This window comes from Neovison vison, chromosome 12, assembly GCF_020171115.1.
Source record: "Neovison vison isolate M4711 chromosome 12, ASM_NN_V1, whole genome shotgun sequence".
Classification (NCBI taxonomy): Eukaryota; Metazoa; Chordata; class Mammalia; order Carnivora; family Mustelidae; genus Neogale; species Neogale vison.
This window is the reverse complement of record NC_058102.1, coordinates 40,824,500-40,841,173: the sequence shown is the minus strand read 5'-3', so window position 1 is coordinate 40,841,173 and position 16,674 is coordinate 40,824,500. Positions and strand designations below refer to the sequence as shown.

Genomic DNA, 16,674 nt, shown 5'->3' with positions numbered 1-16,674 from the left:
CGTAGAGCTATCTTAAAAAAGGAAAGAAAGATGTCAAGAGAACAAATATTTTGAAAAGTATCCTTTTTTTCTCCCCCAGAAATCTTACTCCTGCTCCCTCCTGAGGTCTGGCTGGATGTATTATAACCCCCAGGGTGATGCATTTGTATTTCCATTACTTTCCACTGTGGCTTTTTAGCACAGCAGGAAGAGTGTTCTCTCTCAGCTTCCAAGTTCTATGTTTTCAGTCTAAGTAAATGCAAACCACTCCTTCATTTCTTTCTAAATAAAGAAGTGTGCATTTTTTTTTTAAATTTGGAAAAAAAACCTTTGAAATAGATGCCTACCTTTATCACTCATCATTTAAAGGATTTAAAAGATGGGAATGAATGGTTTGCAAAGGGCATTTTCAAATCAGTATTTTATGGGCCTGGTGTGTTTTTCTTGATAGCAAGAAACATTTAGGAGATAAGGGGAAATGCTGTATAAACCATAAGCCTTTTCTGCCTTTCCCTTATGAAGAATAGCATCCTCTTTACAAGAAAATACAGTTTAAAGTGTTAGAAATAAAAGCAGTTCTATCTGTGAACAGGGTTCATCTGTACACATCAGAATCACCTGGAGGTCTGGTTAAAACTCAAATCACTGATCCCACTTCCGGGCTTTCTGAGTCAGTAGATCTGGGTTGAGGACTGAGAATTTGCATTTCTAACAAGTTCCTAGATGATTCTGATGATGTTGATCCTGGACCATACTTCGTGAAACTTTGGTTTACACTAAGAGTTTCTCTCAAGCCTATTCCTCACCACTTATTACTGGCATGTGATTGGAGATACCCAATTCAGAAGCCAAGAAACTCTGAAATGCTAAGACATAGACATGTTTATTCTCTCTTCACTTCATGTTTCATGAGCACTATTTTCTTTTTTTTTTTTTTTTAAAGATTTTATTTATTTATTTGACATACATAGATCACAAGTAGGCAGAGAGGCAGGCAGGGAGAGAGGAGGAAGCAGGCCCCCTGCCGAGCAGAGAGCCCGATGCGGGGGCTCGATTCTAGGACTCTGGGATCATGACTGAGGCGAAGGCAGAGGCTTTAACCCACTGAGCCACCCAGGCGCCCCATCATGGGCACTATTTTCTTAAGCATTTCCTGCCACTTGATTTGGTCTTTGAAAGGATGGTTGCTAGTATTTACCTTGAATTCCTTTGCATTATCAATTGACATCAATTACAGACTGAGATAAAAGCAAAGAATCTCAAGGAGCATGACTTATTTCTCTCTAGAAAAGTGTGAGTACTAAAAGTCCTCCTAACTGATTTCCTAAAATACTCTTTGGTACAGTTTAATATGCAGATTTTAGCTCTTGTTGTCACCTGCATTATTACAATTTTGCAAGCTGTTAGGATGCATTCCCCATAGGACATTCTATAAATGCCAGATGTTGTAGCAGTCAGATAAAGGAGGTTTTTCACCGTATTTTGAGATGGATGTCAGATACAATGGAAATAACTGTAGAGGCTAGAATTAAGCAAGGCTTGTAAATGAAATATTACCTTTGTTTGGGCTGAGAGTGTGGATTTAAGCCAGAAAATCTGGGTTCGGTGCAACATTTACTGTTGTGACATGGGGAAAACACTTCTCTGTTTCAAGATCCTCATCTCTCAAATGGAATGATAGTATCCTCTTAGGGAGTTTTGAGGATTGAGTGAGTTAAGTCATTTTACATGTTTAAAACAGTGCTTTACTCTCAACACTATTACTAATAGACATCATCTTGGAGAAAGAATTCTGCACAGCCACCCCTCCCCTTTCTGTCATACTGCTGTTAGTAGTGGAAATGCAATTGAAGTTAAGTGAAATAAAATTTAAATTAAAACCAAAATTGGGTGCCTGGTTACCTTAGTTTGTATAGCATGCAACTTTTATTCTCAGGGTCATGAGTTCAAGCCCTTCGTTGGGTTGGAACACACACACACACACACACACACACACACACACATACACACCACACATACACGTTAATACCAGAATCATGCTACATAATCTTAATATTCAAGTCCTTTTCAAAAATTTACAAAATGTCATATAATCTGTAGAAGAAAAGATCATTAAAAATAGGCACTGTGCATTTAAGACAGGGTAGATGGTTCTTCATTATATATTTACTTTCTGGGCTAGTGTTTGATAGATTGTCCACACCAGTAATGAAATTGCTCAGGATGATTAATACCTAAGGTTAGGGGAGAAAAATGGACTCGAGAGACAAAGTATTCTTTACATTTGGAGTAGGAAAGATTAGAGAGCAATACATATGGCCTCAAGTGAATGGTGAGGAATCTTCACAAGAGTGTGGGAAGTGACGATTTGGACAGAGAGTCCAGGAGCTGGAATGCCACTCCATGGGTGAGGTGGGGGAAAGACTAGGCAGGCATCATTATGGAGAAGACCTAGAAGTTTCTCAAAATTGGCTAACCTGTTCCCTCCCCCTGCCTTCCTTCCCTCCTCAAGGACAAACTCTGTGCCTTTTACTTTTTAGTGTTGCTTACAATACCCAGCGGAGCACTGCTCAGTCAGTGTTGGCCAGTTTGATTTGATCATGGGTGCCATGGTTTATATTATGGCCTTGGTTATTTTTTTCTATAAAGAAACCACAGGTGAAAGAAATCAGAACATACTGGAGTTCACACAATAAGCCCTATCCATTCTTTTCCTATCAGCTTATCTCGAGGTCTTTATCTGTTCATCTAAAAATTTCCTATCCACAGTGTGAAAATAAAGAGATTTCATTATAGTCCACGCGAATAATTTGTGGCTATAAATTTAAACAGATATATGCAGTTGTAAGTGAAAATATCAATATAATTTTCATTCCAGTAAAATCTGAAATTTGAATTAAGGGGTACATTTTATAGCTACATATCGAGGAAATGTATCACTGGGATGCATAGGATTCCATGTGCCAGATTTGAAAATATTGATGGTGATTACTTGTTCCATCTGGCTTACGGCCACAATAAATACTATGGACAGCTTAGGTGTATTCTTAGTCAGGAAGTTCTCTCTCAAGGAACTGGGAAAGTTAAATGCAGTATTAATATAAAGTGACATTTATGCATGTATTTGAAGCTTATTCATGTTTACTTAAGACTGGTAATCCCTTCACAGGGAATATGTTATTGTTAATATATGTGACATGGATTAGAATTTTAATATACGGGCCAGCACTAAGAAGTTTTCTCCTTCGTACCTAAAATCAAAACTTTTTTTTAAAAAATTAAATAAATATTTATATTTTCTTAAAAACAAAAAAATGAAGGCATTTTTAGAATTCTTTTATATTTGCCTATCAAGGCTACCACACACAACTGTGCAACTCTGAGTGTGTCATTTATATGGATGATGTAAAGACGGTTATAAAGGCTATAAGCCCGGCTATTTTTGGAGTCCAAGTAGGAGACACTAATACTATAATTTTCTTGAAGTTTCCTTCTGCCCCTGATTTTTACTGTATTTTAGTCTGACTTCTTTTTTGTGTTTATCTAGCATCTATATTTTATTTTAAAAGATCTCATCAAACATTTGGTAACCTCTAACTCTTTTTATGAAGTTGAGACAGTATAAAGCTGTGCTCTTACAAACACACAATTCTTATTGTCCTCTAGAATTCATTATAGACTATCCACAGGCCAGCTGGTTGATTGATGGGTCACCTTGAACTTGAATGTCTGTTGGTCTCAGGGATGACCACTGTTGTCAGAGAAAGATTTCCATTTCTGGCTGGATTGAGGGTGGGGGGTATATAACCCTGCATTTCTGAAAAGGGGGAAGACAGTTGCTGAAGTCACAACATCAGGATGCATAATTTCATTTAACCTTCCGTTTTCATTCCTATGCCGCCACCCTCCTGTCTGCCTAGAAGCTCAAATCTGGCTTTTCCCTGGCCTACATTTACTGGCTCTTCAGAGCATGATGGGGAGGCAAGTAGTCCTACATCTCTTGACTCTGATTCACCCCACCTTCTGTTTGGTCTGATGCCCGCACTTCCTGCGCTCCACTGGAGTTCTCTGGGAAAATCTGTTGACATTGCTATGCTGTCTCCCTCGGCAGGCTCCTGTGGGCTTACTCTTTCTTTATTCCTCTTTGCTAAATCATTTATCATTCTTTCACCTGTTTTCCATATTCATGTATTGTGATCATGGGAAATAGAGTTTGAGTTTTGTTTTCTTCCTCTTGCTGTATTGAAAGAGATTTTCTAGAAAACACAGGGCAGAAAAGTATTTTCTATCCATCTAGAAAGTTGAAGTCTTCCTCTAGCCTCTTAAGTAAGCTCCTTTTGTGCGCGTTTTCTCTGATCTCCACCAGCCTTTCTAGCTGCACCAGAGCTACAGTTTAGAAATATGAGGCGCCTGGGTGGCTCAGTGGGTTAAAGCCGCTGCGTTCAGCTCAGATCATGATCCCAGGGTCCTGGGATCGAACCCCACATCAGGCTCTCTGCTCAGCAGGGAGCCTGCTTCCCCACCCTCTCTCTGCCTGCCTCTCTCCCTACTTGTGATCTCTGTCAAACAAATAAATAAAATCTTAAAAAAAAAAGAAAGAAAGAAATACAGTCTTAACTGTCACGTTTATAGTCCCTATATATAAATAAGCTAAAGTTCACCTAAAAGCATTGATGCAGCCATCTTAACTTTATATATAACCCCTCCCCTCACACACTGAGTCCTAGTCTCTTACCCCTAGTCTTTCCATGTACCTCTTCCCCATGCTCCGACCAAATGGAATTATTCTGTATTCAGTGAATTCAGTATGCTGTTTCATACCTCTGACCTTTTTATGTTCTGTTATACCTGTATCTGCTGGTGGAATATGCTTTCCCCTTTTTTCTGCTTATCAAAGCCCATCTTTTTATGTGACTTTCCTCAGTCTTCATTCTTCTGGAGCCTTCACAGCTACACCTTCCTTTTTCCTTTTTTCCTCCCCCGCCCCCCGCCCTTTTGGCTACTTTTCTTTAAACCAATTCGCTTTTAAAAAGAATAAATTGGCTTTGTTAGTCATCATACCATACATCATTAATTATTGACTAACAGCATAAAAAAAAAGAAAAGAAACAAACAGTTAAAAAAAATAAGTTGGCTTCATAAGGAAATTTCCTTTCTCAAAGTAAGTGGGAGCTCTTAGGTGAATTTTAAGTAGGAATGTAAATTACTTGATCAGTTTTGCATTTTAAAGCAATCACTATTTATACTGTATAGAATAGTTTAAGGTTTAGTCTGCCTACACTCAGACTGTTTTTAGGACTGGTAAAGCAATTTGGGTGAGAGGTGATGAAAAGCTAAACCAGAGTGATTATAGCAGTAATGGAGCAGAAGGGTCAAGAGGTATTAAGGAGATAAAATTAATAGAACTGGGTCAGAGATTGGATGTGAGAAATAAAGAAAAAGTTAAGGGAAATTATCAAAATGAGTTTTATGTTTACTTTAGAATTTACCTACCTTCATAGACCATTCACTAATTTTCTGGAGTTGTTGGCTCATTAATAGTCAATTTTAAACAAACATTTCAGCTTGAAAATTCTTTCTCTAATATGAAGTTTTATTTCTTGCAGAGTCCCCAAAAGATTTAGATGTCAAAATAAATGCTTTTCCAATATTTATTTGTTGCCATAATTAAAATCTATAAATTTAACGAACCCCTACGAAGTTGTTTTATGCATTTTATTTGATTTATTTAAACTAAAAAAAAAAAAAATTTTTTTTTTTTTTTTAAAACAACTTTTATCATTGAGGTATAGTTGACATGCAGTGTTATATTAGTTCCAGGTATATAGCGTAGTGGTTAGACACATCTATACATTACTCAATGTTCACCACCATAAGTATAGTCACCACACAATATTATTACAGTATTACTGATTGTATTACCTATGCTACACTTTGCATCTCTGTGACTAATTTATTTTGTAACTTGGAGTTTGTACTTCTTAATCTCCTTCACCTATTTCACCCATCACCCAACCTTCTCTCCGCTTGCAACCTCCAGTTTATTCTTTGTGAGTTTCTGTTGGTTTGTTCATTTGTTTTGTTCTTTTGGATTTCACGTATAAGTGAAATCATATGATATTTGTCTTTCTCTGTCTGACTCATTTCACTTAGCATAATACCCCCTATATCCACCCATGTTGTCTCAAATGGCAAAATCTCATACTCTCTTTATGGCTGAATAATTTTCCACATCTTCTTTATTCATGCATCCACCCATCAATAGAAACATGGGTTGCTTCCATATTTTGGCTATTGTAAATAATGCTGCAATAAACTTGGGATACATATATCTTTTCAAATTAGTGTTTTCATTTTCTTTGAGTAATAAACCAGTAGTGGAATTACTGGGTCATATGGTATTGGCTCTAATTTTTTGAGACACCTCCATTCTATTTTCCACAGTGATTGTAACAATTTACATTCTCACCAGTTGTGAATGAAGGGTCCCTTTTCTCCACATCTTTGCCAACACGTTATTTCTTGTGGTTTTGATACTGGACATTCTGATGGGTGTGAGGTGATGTTTCATTGTGATTTTGATTTGCATTTCTCTGATGTTGACCTATTTTCATGTGTCTGTTGGCCATCTATATGTTTTCTTTGGAGAAATGTCTAGTCAGGTCTTCCACCCAATTTTTAATCAGTTTTTCTTTTATGTTGAGTTGTGCAAGTTCTTTATATGTTTTGAATATTAAACTCTCATCAGACACTAATTTGCAAGTATCTTTTCCTATTGATTAGGTTGACTTTTTATTTTACTGATTTCTTTCACTGAGCAGAAGCTTTTAATTTTGCTGTAATCTTAATAGTTTATTTTTTTTTTTTTGTTCCCTGTGCCTGAAAAGACATATTCATTAATATGTTGCTACGGACAATGGTGCAGAGATTATTGTTAGTGCTTTCTTCCAGGAGTTTTATGGTTTCAGGTCTCACTGTTAGGTGTCTAAACCATTTTGAGTTTATTTTTGTATATGATGTCAGAAGGTGGTTCACTTTCCTTGTTCTGCATGTAGCTGTCCCGTTTTCCCAGCACCATTTATTAAAGAGACTGCCTTTTCTCCATTGTATATTCCTACCTCCTTTGTCATAAGTTAATTGACCATATAAATATGAGTGTATTTCTGGACATTGTGTCCTGTTCTCTTGATCTATGTGTATTATTTTGTCCTAGTACCATATTGTTTTGATGACCATAGTTTTGTAGCATATCTTGAAATCTGGAATTGGGATACCTCCAGCTTTGTTCTTCTTTCTCAAGATTGCTTTGGCTTTTTAGGGTATTTTGTGGTCCTATACAAATTTAGGATTATCAAATTTAGTTGTATGAAAAATACTATTGGTATTTTGATACGGATTACTCTGAATCCGTAGATTGCTTTGTGTAGCAAAGACATTTTAACAATACTAATTCTTCCAGTTGATGGGCATGGTATGTTGTTCCATTTGTTTGTGTCTTCTTCAATTTATTTGCAGTTTTCAGAGTATAAGTCTTTCATCTCCTTGGTTAAATTTATTCTTAGATATTTTATTCCTTTCATTGCAGTTATACATAATAATGAGAAACTCCATTAAAAAAACCAGCATTTTCCTTGATGTAAAAATGAAATAAACCAGCTGAGTTCAACCATTTACGTGATGAATCTTTTGCATATATTACGACCATATCAGTGTGACCAAAAACATTGAATGAGTTCCCTTCTTAGTAATACCACATAGTCTTCAGTATTGAGATGTCTGTAAGGGTCATGAGATTAGACTCCATGGATCTCTTGTTCATACCAGTTCTGTAACAGCATCTAAAGTTTCAGTCTGTGATTGACTTTTTATCAAAATAGAATGTTTCATGTCTAAATTCCAAGTTGTAATTTCTCAACCTCCTTTATCCAGTATTGCATACATTCATGAATTTTTGAGTCCTAAAACTGAGATGTACAAAATTACATCTTTTAAAAATAATAAATGTATAAATTCACCTCCCAAACATCTCTTTATGTGCAGTAGCAAAAAATTTATTGCTCCTAGTGCAAAATAATTCAGTCGCTTCTGATTTGAAGTTCAGTCTTCGAGGAAAACTTTCACTCAGTTCCAGATTCTTCACCTTCCTTTGTTCATCTTTTCTCCCTGGAATGATTGGTTCTGGGAGGGTTGGTAAGCATGGTTACTAATTATCATGGCGCCAGGATGGGACATCTTGCCATGGATACTAGTATCCACCAACACCCGTCTGGTGAGTGCTGAAACTTACAGTACCTGTCAGAATTGCATTGTAACTGTACTCCCATCTCCCCCCACCTCTTCTAACTACTTTCCTGTATTAGAACTATGCATCCTTCCTGTCTTATTCCAAGTGCTCTCTAGAATAACTAGCTTCCTCTTTGATAATTCCATATGGTTCTCAGGATTTTAGAAATAAAATGGATGCTTTTCGATATTGTTTTGGTAGACCTTGTCTATCAAAGTCCCTTTTCAGGTCCAAATGATACTATGAAACTCAGCCGAGACAGTTGGCCTGTTAGGTAAGCTCTCAGGACCTTGCCTTCCTTCAATTCTCTTACCACTATAAGTTTTCATCTTTGTGGGAAAAATACTTATGTCATGATTACACTTCCCTAATCTACCATTTATTTGTCAATTTTATGTACTTAGTCTTATATAGCTTTTGAAGATATAGAAGCCTAGTTATTGCCGTTGAATTCATTGGTTTTCAACACAATTTCTGTTGTGGGTTAAAACATCTTATATGACTTCTCAAAGCCAATAGTTTGAAAATATCAGAGAGCAGTGCTTTGTAGGAATATATAGCTGCTGCTTGAATGTTGGGGAAAAAACTAGTTGTGTAAGTAGGTGCAGGAATAAATCTAGCTCAGCTAACATTTAAAAATCAATTGATGACATTTATAATATTTTCAATCAGGTTATAATTTTGTGTCTTTCTATTAAAGTAGGTTCTTAAATGAGGTTTTCTTTTCCTCTAGTCCACTTTATACTTTCTGATCATTTAACACTCATTAAAAATATTGTATTTCTTTGAAACATTTATATACCTAAGAGTAGTGCATGTAATAACAAAAAGTCATAATTACTTTTCTATAACTGTTAGGTTACTTATAATATACTCATCAAATACCAAATTAAATATTGGTGTAAAACTTCAGGGGCAGTGTGCTGTGATATACAAAGGCTATGTGTCACATTATAGTAAAAAAAATAATACTTTAAACAAACACTTAGGACTCTGTGGAGAATCAAAGTAGATGTTCTTCTGCTGTTTTTTTGCTGTGACAAGTTCACTGGACAGAAGTCATATGGGCACATTTATTTCCTTCTATTTGAACCAATTACCTTTTAATGAGAAATAAGCACTGTAGGAGAAATATTGTAAGAGCAAATGACTAAACTAAGAGATCATTAGGTCTTGCAGCAGTTTTCCTTAGTTAGGTTAACTATTTTTGGGCAGGTAACTAGGATTTAAGGATTTGAAAATTATAATAGCTCATAATATTAATAATCTCATTGTAATATAAATATATATTAAAATAGAGAATAATAATATTCAGCATTTGACAAATACTTGTTAAGTGAAAGGCTGTGTTCCAAAAGTATAAATTCATCCAATCCACACAATAATCCCATTAGTGGGTAATACTATGATTACCATTTTACCGAAGACAAAAGCTCTGACACTGAGAGAAAATGATGTTCAGTCAGTGCTCAGATGGACATCACGTGACAGAGCAGAAATTCCAACAATATAGAACGTTCCTCAAAGGATACATATATTGCATAATAGGTCCTAAAATTCATGCTGATTAATATGAAATATAAATTATGCCACCATACTTTTGATTTTTATCATATTTAATTATGGTAAATGAATATATATATATATATATATATATATGATTTTACCTGAACTTCTAAGTATCGTTTGGTAAGTCTAATCTCATTAATTTTTCAGAATTTCCTAAAATACATTTACCATATGAGATGACATTTATATTTACAATAATGGAGTTAAAAAGGTGAGGAAAACTGGCTTCAGATGTTTAGAGATAAATTTTATTTAAAGCTTCAGCCAGGCCTTGATGACTAAATATTAATTTATGATTAATTTGATATTGTGCCCAATTATATCAATTTTTTCACTAAAAACCTATAGTTGTTACTTTATAGCATAATCCTACAGAAATCATTACCACTCATTTTGTAGCTCATTTCAAGTGAGGCCAAGGGATTACATATTGTGATTTGTGTATGTGTTAGGGTAGGGGGCAATGAACCAAAGGCAACTTGGAGTTCAGATCAAAAATCTGGACACGATTTTACCATTCTGTTGTATTTATTTTAAGAGTTGATTCTAATATAACAGTTGACAAGGTTGTTTGTATCCTCTTTTATCAGAGTTGTACAATAATTTTACTGGTGAGTTTTGCATATATTTATATACTCTGTACCCTTTGCTTGAAGACTATCTTCATTAGATATACCTCATGTTTCAACCACTTTTTTCTCCAATTTATATACATAAGGTTTTCAACAACAAAAACAAGTTTAAATATGATATTAAAATATATTTATAAGTTACTTTGTAATTGTTTTATATTTCATCTAGGTTATAACATCTATTTGCAAGGTACTAATTTGCTTGAAGGGGCTTAAGTATCTTTTACACATACTAAGAAAAAATAAGTACAAGGTCTTTTTTAAAAGGAGATTTATCTTCAGTTTATTTATATAGTCTGAATTGATTTTGCTGGTTGCAACTGAAGTCAGAGATTGTGGTCTAAGCAATGCTTCACATATTAAAGATGCGAGACAAGTCAAAGCACTTAGGTTTGGGAATCCTCTGGAAGAAATCCTGGATCAAGTAAAAAACATTTCATGAGCTAAATCAGAGGCTTTTCCAGGCCTGGTCTTGAAACCTGATTGGTCTTGAAACCAATCAACTAGTGTCCCATCTGTTTTCTCACCTAAGTTCCAGAAGTAATTTGGATAGAGGCTAAGACGCTGGTGGAATGCATTAGGAGAATGAAAGTATTCTTACTTTCATTTCTAATACATTCCAGTCTGTGTGTATTTGAGTAAGTGTTTTGTGCACAATTTAGTGCCTTCGTAAAACAGAGTACTTGCAACATAGAACCTGGTGGCCGTGGATCCCAAAGGGGGTGTTGCAGACCCGAATGAGAACACTGCAACCTTGGGATTAGATTCATGCCTCTGAGTTTGGATGGCAGACAGATCCGTGGCCACAATGAATCAGAAAGAAGTTAGGAGGAGTCAGAGACATGAGTGGTGTCGGAAGCAAGGAGTCTGGGTTGGCAGGATGGTGGCTCAGGGGTTGAGTGTCTGCCTTCAGCTTGGATCATGACCCGAGGTTCCTGAGATCAAGCCCATGTGGGGCTTCCTGCTCATTGGGGAGTCTGCTTCTCCCCCTCCCCTGTTTATGCCCTCTCTCTCTCTTTCTGATAAATAAGTACAATCTTAAAAAAAGAAAGAAAGAAACAAGGAGTCCATTTTCTTTCAATCTTCTGCCAATCCTCTCAAAATTTTTAAAGTCTACAAAACAATACCCTTAATAAATACTTGCTGGAAAGCCACCGTGGCTAATACTAGATACCATAATGACGATAATAAGAGCAGACATTTCTTTAGGTCTAACTCTGTGAAGGGGACTTTACAAGTGCTATCTTATTTAGTCCTGACACAGTCCTGCAATGTAAGAATTATTATCACGCTTATTTTGTAGATGGGGAAATTAAGGTTTAGAAAGGATATGAAACTTATCCAACATCTTGGGTTGGTGGGTGGGCAGAGGGCAGTAAGAGGTCTGCTAGGCCTAAAGCCAGGTGTACTGTCTCCAGAACTCATGTTCTTCATCTTTGTGGGATGCTTTAAAGTCAGCTGGTCCCTATAACTTACTGCCTATGGGGATAAGGGCACAAATCCAGTCTGACTCAACCTAAAATTTGTAGTAGAAGGCCAACAGTTAATGCTATCATTTGAATGATGTATCGATAAGGGGAAAGTCCTCAACATTTTGGATTCTGAACAGTATATCCTTGTAAAATTATATTTTTCTAGTGCAAAACAGGAAATACAAGTAGAATAAAATTTTGAGGAAAATGATCCCCAAGTAAGAGTATCCAAGAACCATGTTTTTGTTTTCTTATTTGGCAGACATGTATGCAAGTAACTTTTCTCCACTAATATCTTTGATATAAAGAGGATCATGAACATAGGGAAAGGAGGTATAATATTGTTGTGCTTATTTTTTTTCTTATCCAGTTGAATGCTTCCAATTATATATAGTCTTTTAGGAAATTTAATCACCACTACATTGCATTAAGATGTCACTTTGTATTTTCTAAACTAAGGAAATACTTTCTCTGACTTCTAAGTTTTATTTTGGAATGTTTGTATCTAGGATCCATTAAAAAAAAAAAAAACAACAGTCCCACTATTAGGTTTTGGTCCTATAAAATTACTAGGGTGTTAAGTATGTGAAGATACATTTTAAGGATGTCTCTTACAACTTTAGATGTGATAGGAACATATTTAAACAAATTAAATATCTTTCAACAAGAGGATTGATATTATGTCCAATATAACATCAAAAATATTGAGGTACATATAGGTAAAATGGCTGTAGCAGTGTTATTAAAATATCATTATGTAAAAAGTTGAGAAGCACAGAATGATATGTGAAATTTGAGCCATCTTTGGTTAAAAATCCTGTCGTGTGTCTATGTATGTGTAGGTATGTAATGTGATGTCATGTGGTGAAGTGTGTAGTCATAGAAAAAATTCTAGAAGTTTTCATACCAAAGTATTGAAAAGTGAGTAGGGGTTGCAAGTTGTGGGGAAACTTTTACGTCTTAGTTTCTATACTTCTGATTTATTTTGTTTCATGTTAAAAACATGTATTGGTCTTGTTAAAAACAAAAAGTAATAATTTTTTTAATAATTTGCTTGGCATTCGGTGCTTATGACTAAAAGATTCAATTTATCTTTCCAGTCTAATTTGTCCTAATTTAAGACTTGCTACCTTAACTATAAATTTTTCAACTGTGTCTTTGATTCCTTTGCCACTCTGCCTTTCTTTATCTGGTCACTTCTCTGGGGAAGGCCCTTCGCTCCCCCCCCCCTTTTTTTTCCTTAAAGATTTATTTATTTATTTGAGAGAGAGAAAGAACTGGCAGGCATGCAGGAACCTTGCTGGGGAGAGCAGAGGAAGAGAATCTTCAGGTAGACTCCCTGCTGAGCTCAGAGCCTGAGTAGGGGGTTCCATCTCAGGACCCTGAGTTCAGGACATGGCTGAAACCAAGAGGCAGAAACTTAACCGATTGAGCCACCCAGCTGCCCCTTGCCTTCACTTCTTGTGTCCAGGTTCCACTATGTTCCCAGTTCGTGTTTCTGTAGCACATTTTTGTACGTATATTTCTCAATCAGGTCCTCTCCTCTATTGTCATTTCAGATATTGTGTTCTTCTTAGTCTGCCTTTTTATAAACTTACTAATATATTTATAGGGGCCACCCATAAAGCTGAAACATCTTAATGCTTATTTATTCCCTTATAATTAGATGACCTTAGGTGTCTCATAACATTTGAAAAATCAGAAGTGTTTCAGTTTGTGAAAATTGTTAACAATTCCAGCTTTTCTCTATGTCCTAATTTACCATGGAAGAGTCACCTCTACTTTAGGCCAGACTGCCAACCTTGTAATTTATAATCCACTCCTCAATTCTGTTTTGTAATTTCTATGGAATAACTGTATTTGCTTCCTCTATTTTCTTATATAAACACATTTCAAGAGGCTTAAATGGGAGATGACAGTCCAAGTAAAATATCTTCGGCATTTGCGATTATATCATAGCGTGATGCCAAAATATTGTCACATACAGTATCTCATATGACAAATCCAATAAAGTCTTGGAGAAACAGAAATGTTCATAATAGGTTCTTGTATAAATCAGTCCAGGTGGTTTCCTTTTACAAGGACAGGCAGGATTATTTTCAGTATGACAGCACCAAGGGAAAGAGTGAAATCCCAACTGATTTGCAAACAGGAGTTTCCTCAGTAGTCATCCGGGAAGGGAGTTTTGCTGTGTCACAAGTGACGAGTCCCTGATTTTGAAAGAGAGTGAATCATCCTCCTTTGAAACAAGAGATAAGTGGGAGAGAGAGCTGTATAAAATTATTTTACAACTATTTCCTTTTGAGCTATGACTTCTTAAACTGGAATGTGATCCAGAATAGCTTCCCTTTGAATCCAACATTTGTCTTAAGCATTTTTATTGTCTCTATTTTCTCTCACACCATCGCACTTCTTCTCCCCCTCTGTTCAACAGATTTATACTGACTGGGCCAACCACTACCTAGCAAAATCGGGCCACAAGCGGCTGATCAAGGATTTGCAACAAGACATTGCAGATGGAGTCCTGCTAGCTGAAATCATCCAGATCATCGGTAAGACCTGCCCTCTGGGGAGAACCGTGGAAGTCTCTGCCCCCACCCGCCTTGGTGAAACACAATTTCAGTTGAATGCATAGGAACTCTGTCCGTGAGTCTCTGAGATCCATGTAGCTCTCCCAGGGTTTAATTAAAAATGTTTATGTGAGAGTGTTTGAAAAAAGCAGTTTGGCTATACTTTTAAATGGCTAGAACTGTATCTTTACATACACTGAACTGTAAGAAACGAACGCTTCATTAAACCATATGTCTCCCATGCGCGCATTTTGTTAGTTAGAGCCACTCATATACTCGGAGATTCCTTGAAACTGTATCCTGATCCAGCAGGGACAATTGTGAAAGGTTTCATGTCAGCAGTCATTTGGCACGGGCTAAAGAATTAGCAGCAACTTCCTTCTCACTCACTTTTTTTTTTTTTTTTTTTTTTTTTTGCCTGATTTGTGCATATGGAACTGGCAGCAGCTAACAAGTGTGTCCTCTCGTACATGGCTTGGGAGACAGAGTGAATGTAGCAGCAGCATTGTGCTTGTTTTGTTGTTTTCTTTTATTTTGTTTGGTTTTTCTTAGTCTCCTTTTTTTGTGTTTCACTTCATTGCTTAAGCATGTCATTCTTTTTTTCTCTCTTTTATTTTATTTCTTGGCTTTAGCAAATGAAAAAGTTGAAGATATCAATGGATGTCCTAGGAGTCAATCTCAGATGGTAAGAATCATATTTATTCTAAAATATAATGCTCATCTTCACTTCCGGTTAAACTACCTTTATAAATGGACTAGAAATTTCTTTGGCATGCCTTCCTGCTTAAGAAATCATTTGATCACATTCTATCATATGTATTTCTTTGAATGCAATTTATGAACAAGTGATAGCATCAGCACAGTTGAATATGTGTAACTCCTGAATAACTTATCTCCAGGTGTTTTCTCAGATCTTGACTTTTTGTTGTTGTTCTGGTATCTGAATACTTTAACACTGGTTTTGCTGGCAGTGAATCACATTTCCAATTTTAAGTGGAGTCTTTCTGTCTGAACAACTGGTTTGAAGAACAGAACGTGCCATGTGCATCTTAAAATATATATAAATGGTATTTTCTTTGTTCATAACAGTCCTGTGTTAACACATGGACTCTTAAGCACTTTTGGAAATGGCCCCAAAGGCATGCTGCTGGAAGTTTTCTGAGGAGTGACTGATCGTGAGATATGATTCACAGCATTTTCCAGAAAGCTGTTGATCTAAAGGTGTGTGTCTTCCCCAGCCCTCTTTTTATCTTTACCAAATGGTAAAGCTTAAAGTTTTGTAATTAAAAAAAATAGATGGATAAAATGCTAAGATAAAATTCCTTGCTCTCTAAATTAAATAGCCACAACTTAATTGTATAGGAAAATCTGAAGTACGAATGCCTTCATTAAAATTATGTCAGTGGATATAATCAGGAGTGATATCCAAAATCCATAAGATGAGGCTTCCTTCAAGACTCTTTATAGCACCAAATAGGCATTTTAAGCGAATTGATGAGTGTTCTTAATTGTCAGAGATTGGAAGAGTTAAAAAAAAAAAAAAAAAAAAAAAAAAAAAAAGAAGTGAACTCTTTTGGTATGCTGACTTACTTTCCTTAAGGTCAGAATACTGAAATCCAAAACAATAAAAGGAATTTATTCTTGAACAGTGACTAACTAGCACATCTGGTTGTTGTGTGTGTGTGTGTGTGTGTGTGTGTGTGTGTGTGATTAATAAATGTTCTAAGAAACTACTACAATATCATAAATTCTGTGTAACTGTTGTGAAAAAATCGCCATAAAAAACAATTTTCTTAAAAAAAACAAAATACTTCAGTTTTAAGGAAATTCCTGATCTAATTATTCTGGGTGCATTTGTGACTCTCTGAAAATTAATTATAGTTTTACTGAAAGTAATTGTAATACCTTCAGACCCTCCTAAAATAATCACTGTGTGATACTGTAAAAGAGATGTAACCTCTCTGAGTCTCAGCTTTCTCATCTGTATAATGAACCTTAATTAGGGTATAATAATGACATATAATCACGGACATTCTTTACTACCTAAACTGATATGGAAATACATAATAGTGCTGTTACAAACTCTATTCGGATGCATTCATGAATTAACACCTGCTTAAAGATTTTTAGGACTTTAGCTTAAAGAGCTCTGTGGTCCCTGAGTATCA

At 35.8% G+C, this 16,674-nt stretch overlaps 1 protein-coding gene across 6 annotated transcripts in view; it reads left to right on the top strand.

Annotated features, from left to right (window-relative positions):
* Positions 1 to 16,674, top strand: part of NAV3 (neuron navigator 3) — a 611,692-nt gene that overhangs the window by 324,432 nt on the left and 270,586 nt on the right. For all 6 annotated transcript variants that reach the window (XM_044228605.1, XM_044228606.1, XM_044228604.1 and 3 more), the window contains exons 2-3: positions 14,371 to 14,488; positions 15,139 to 15,191. In XM_044228605.1, coding sequence (XP_044084540.1) covers positions 14,371 to 14,488; positions 15,139 to 15,191 — 171 coding nt within the window. The remainder of the gene's footprint in view (positions 1 to 14,370; positions 14,489 to 15,138; positions 15,192 to 16,674) is intronic.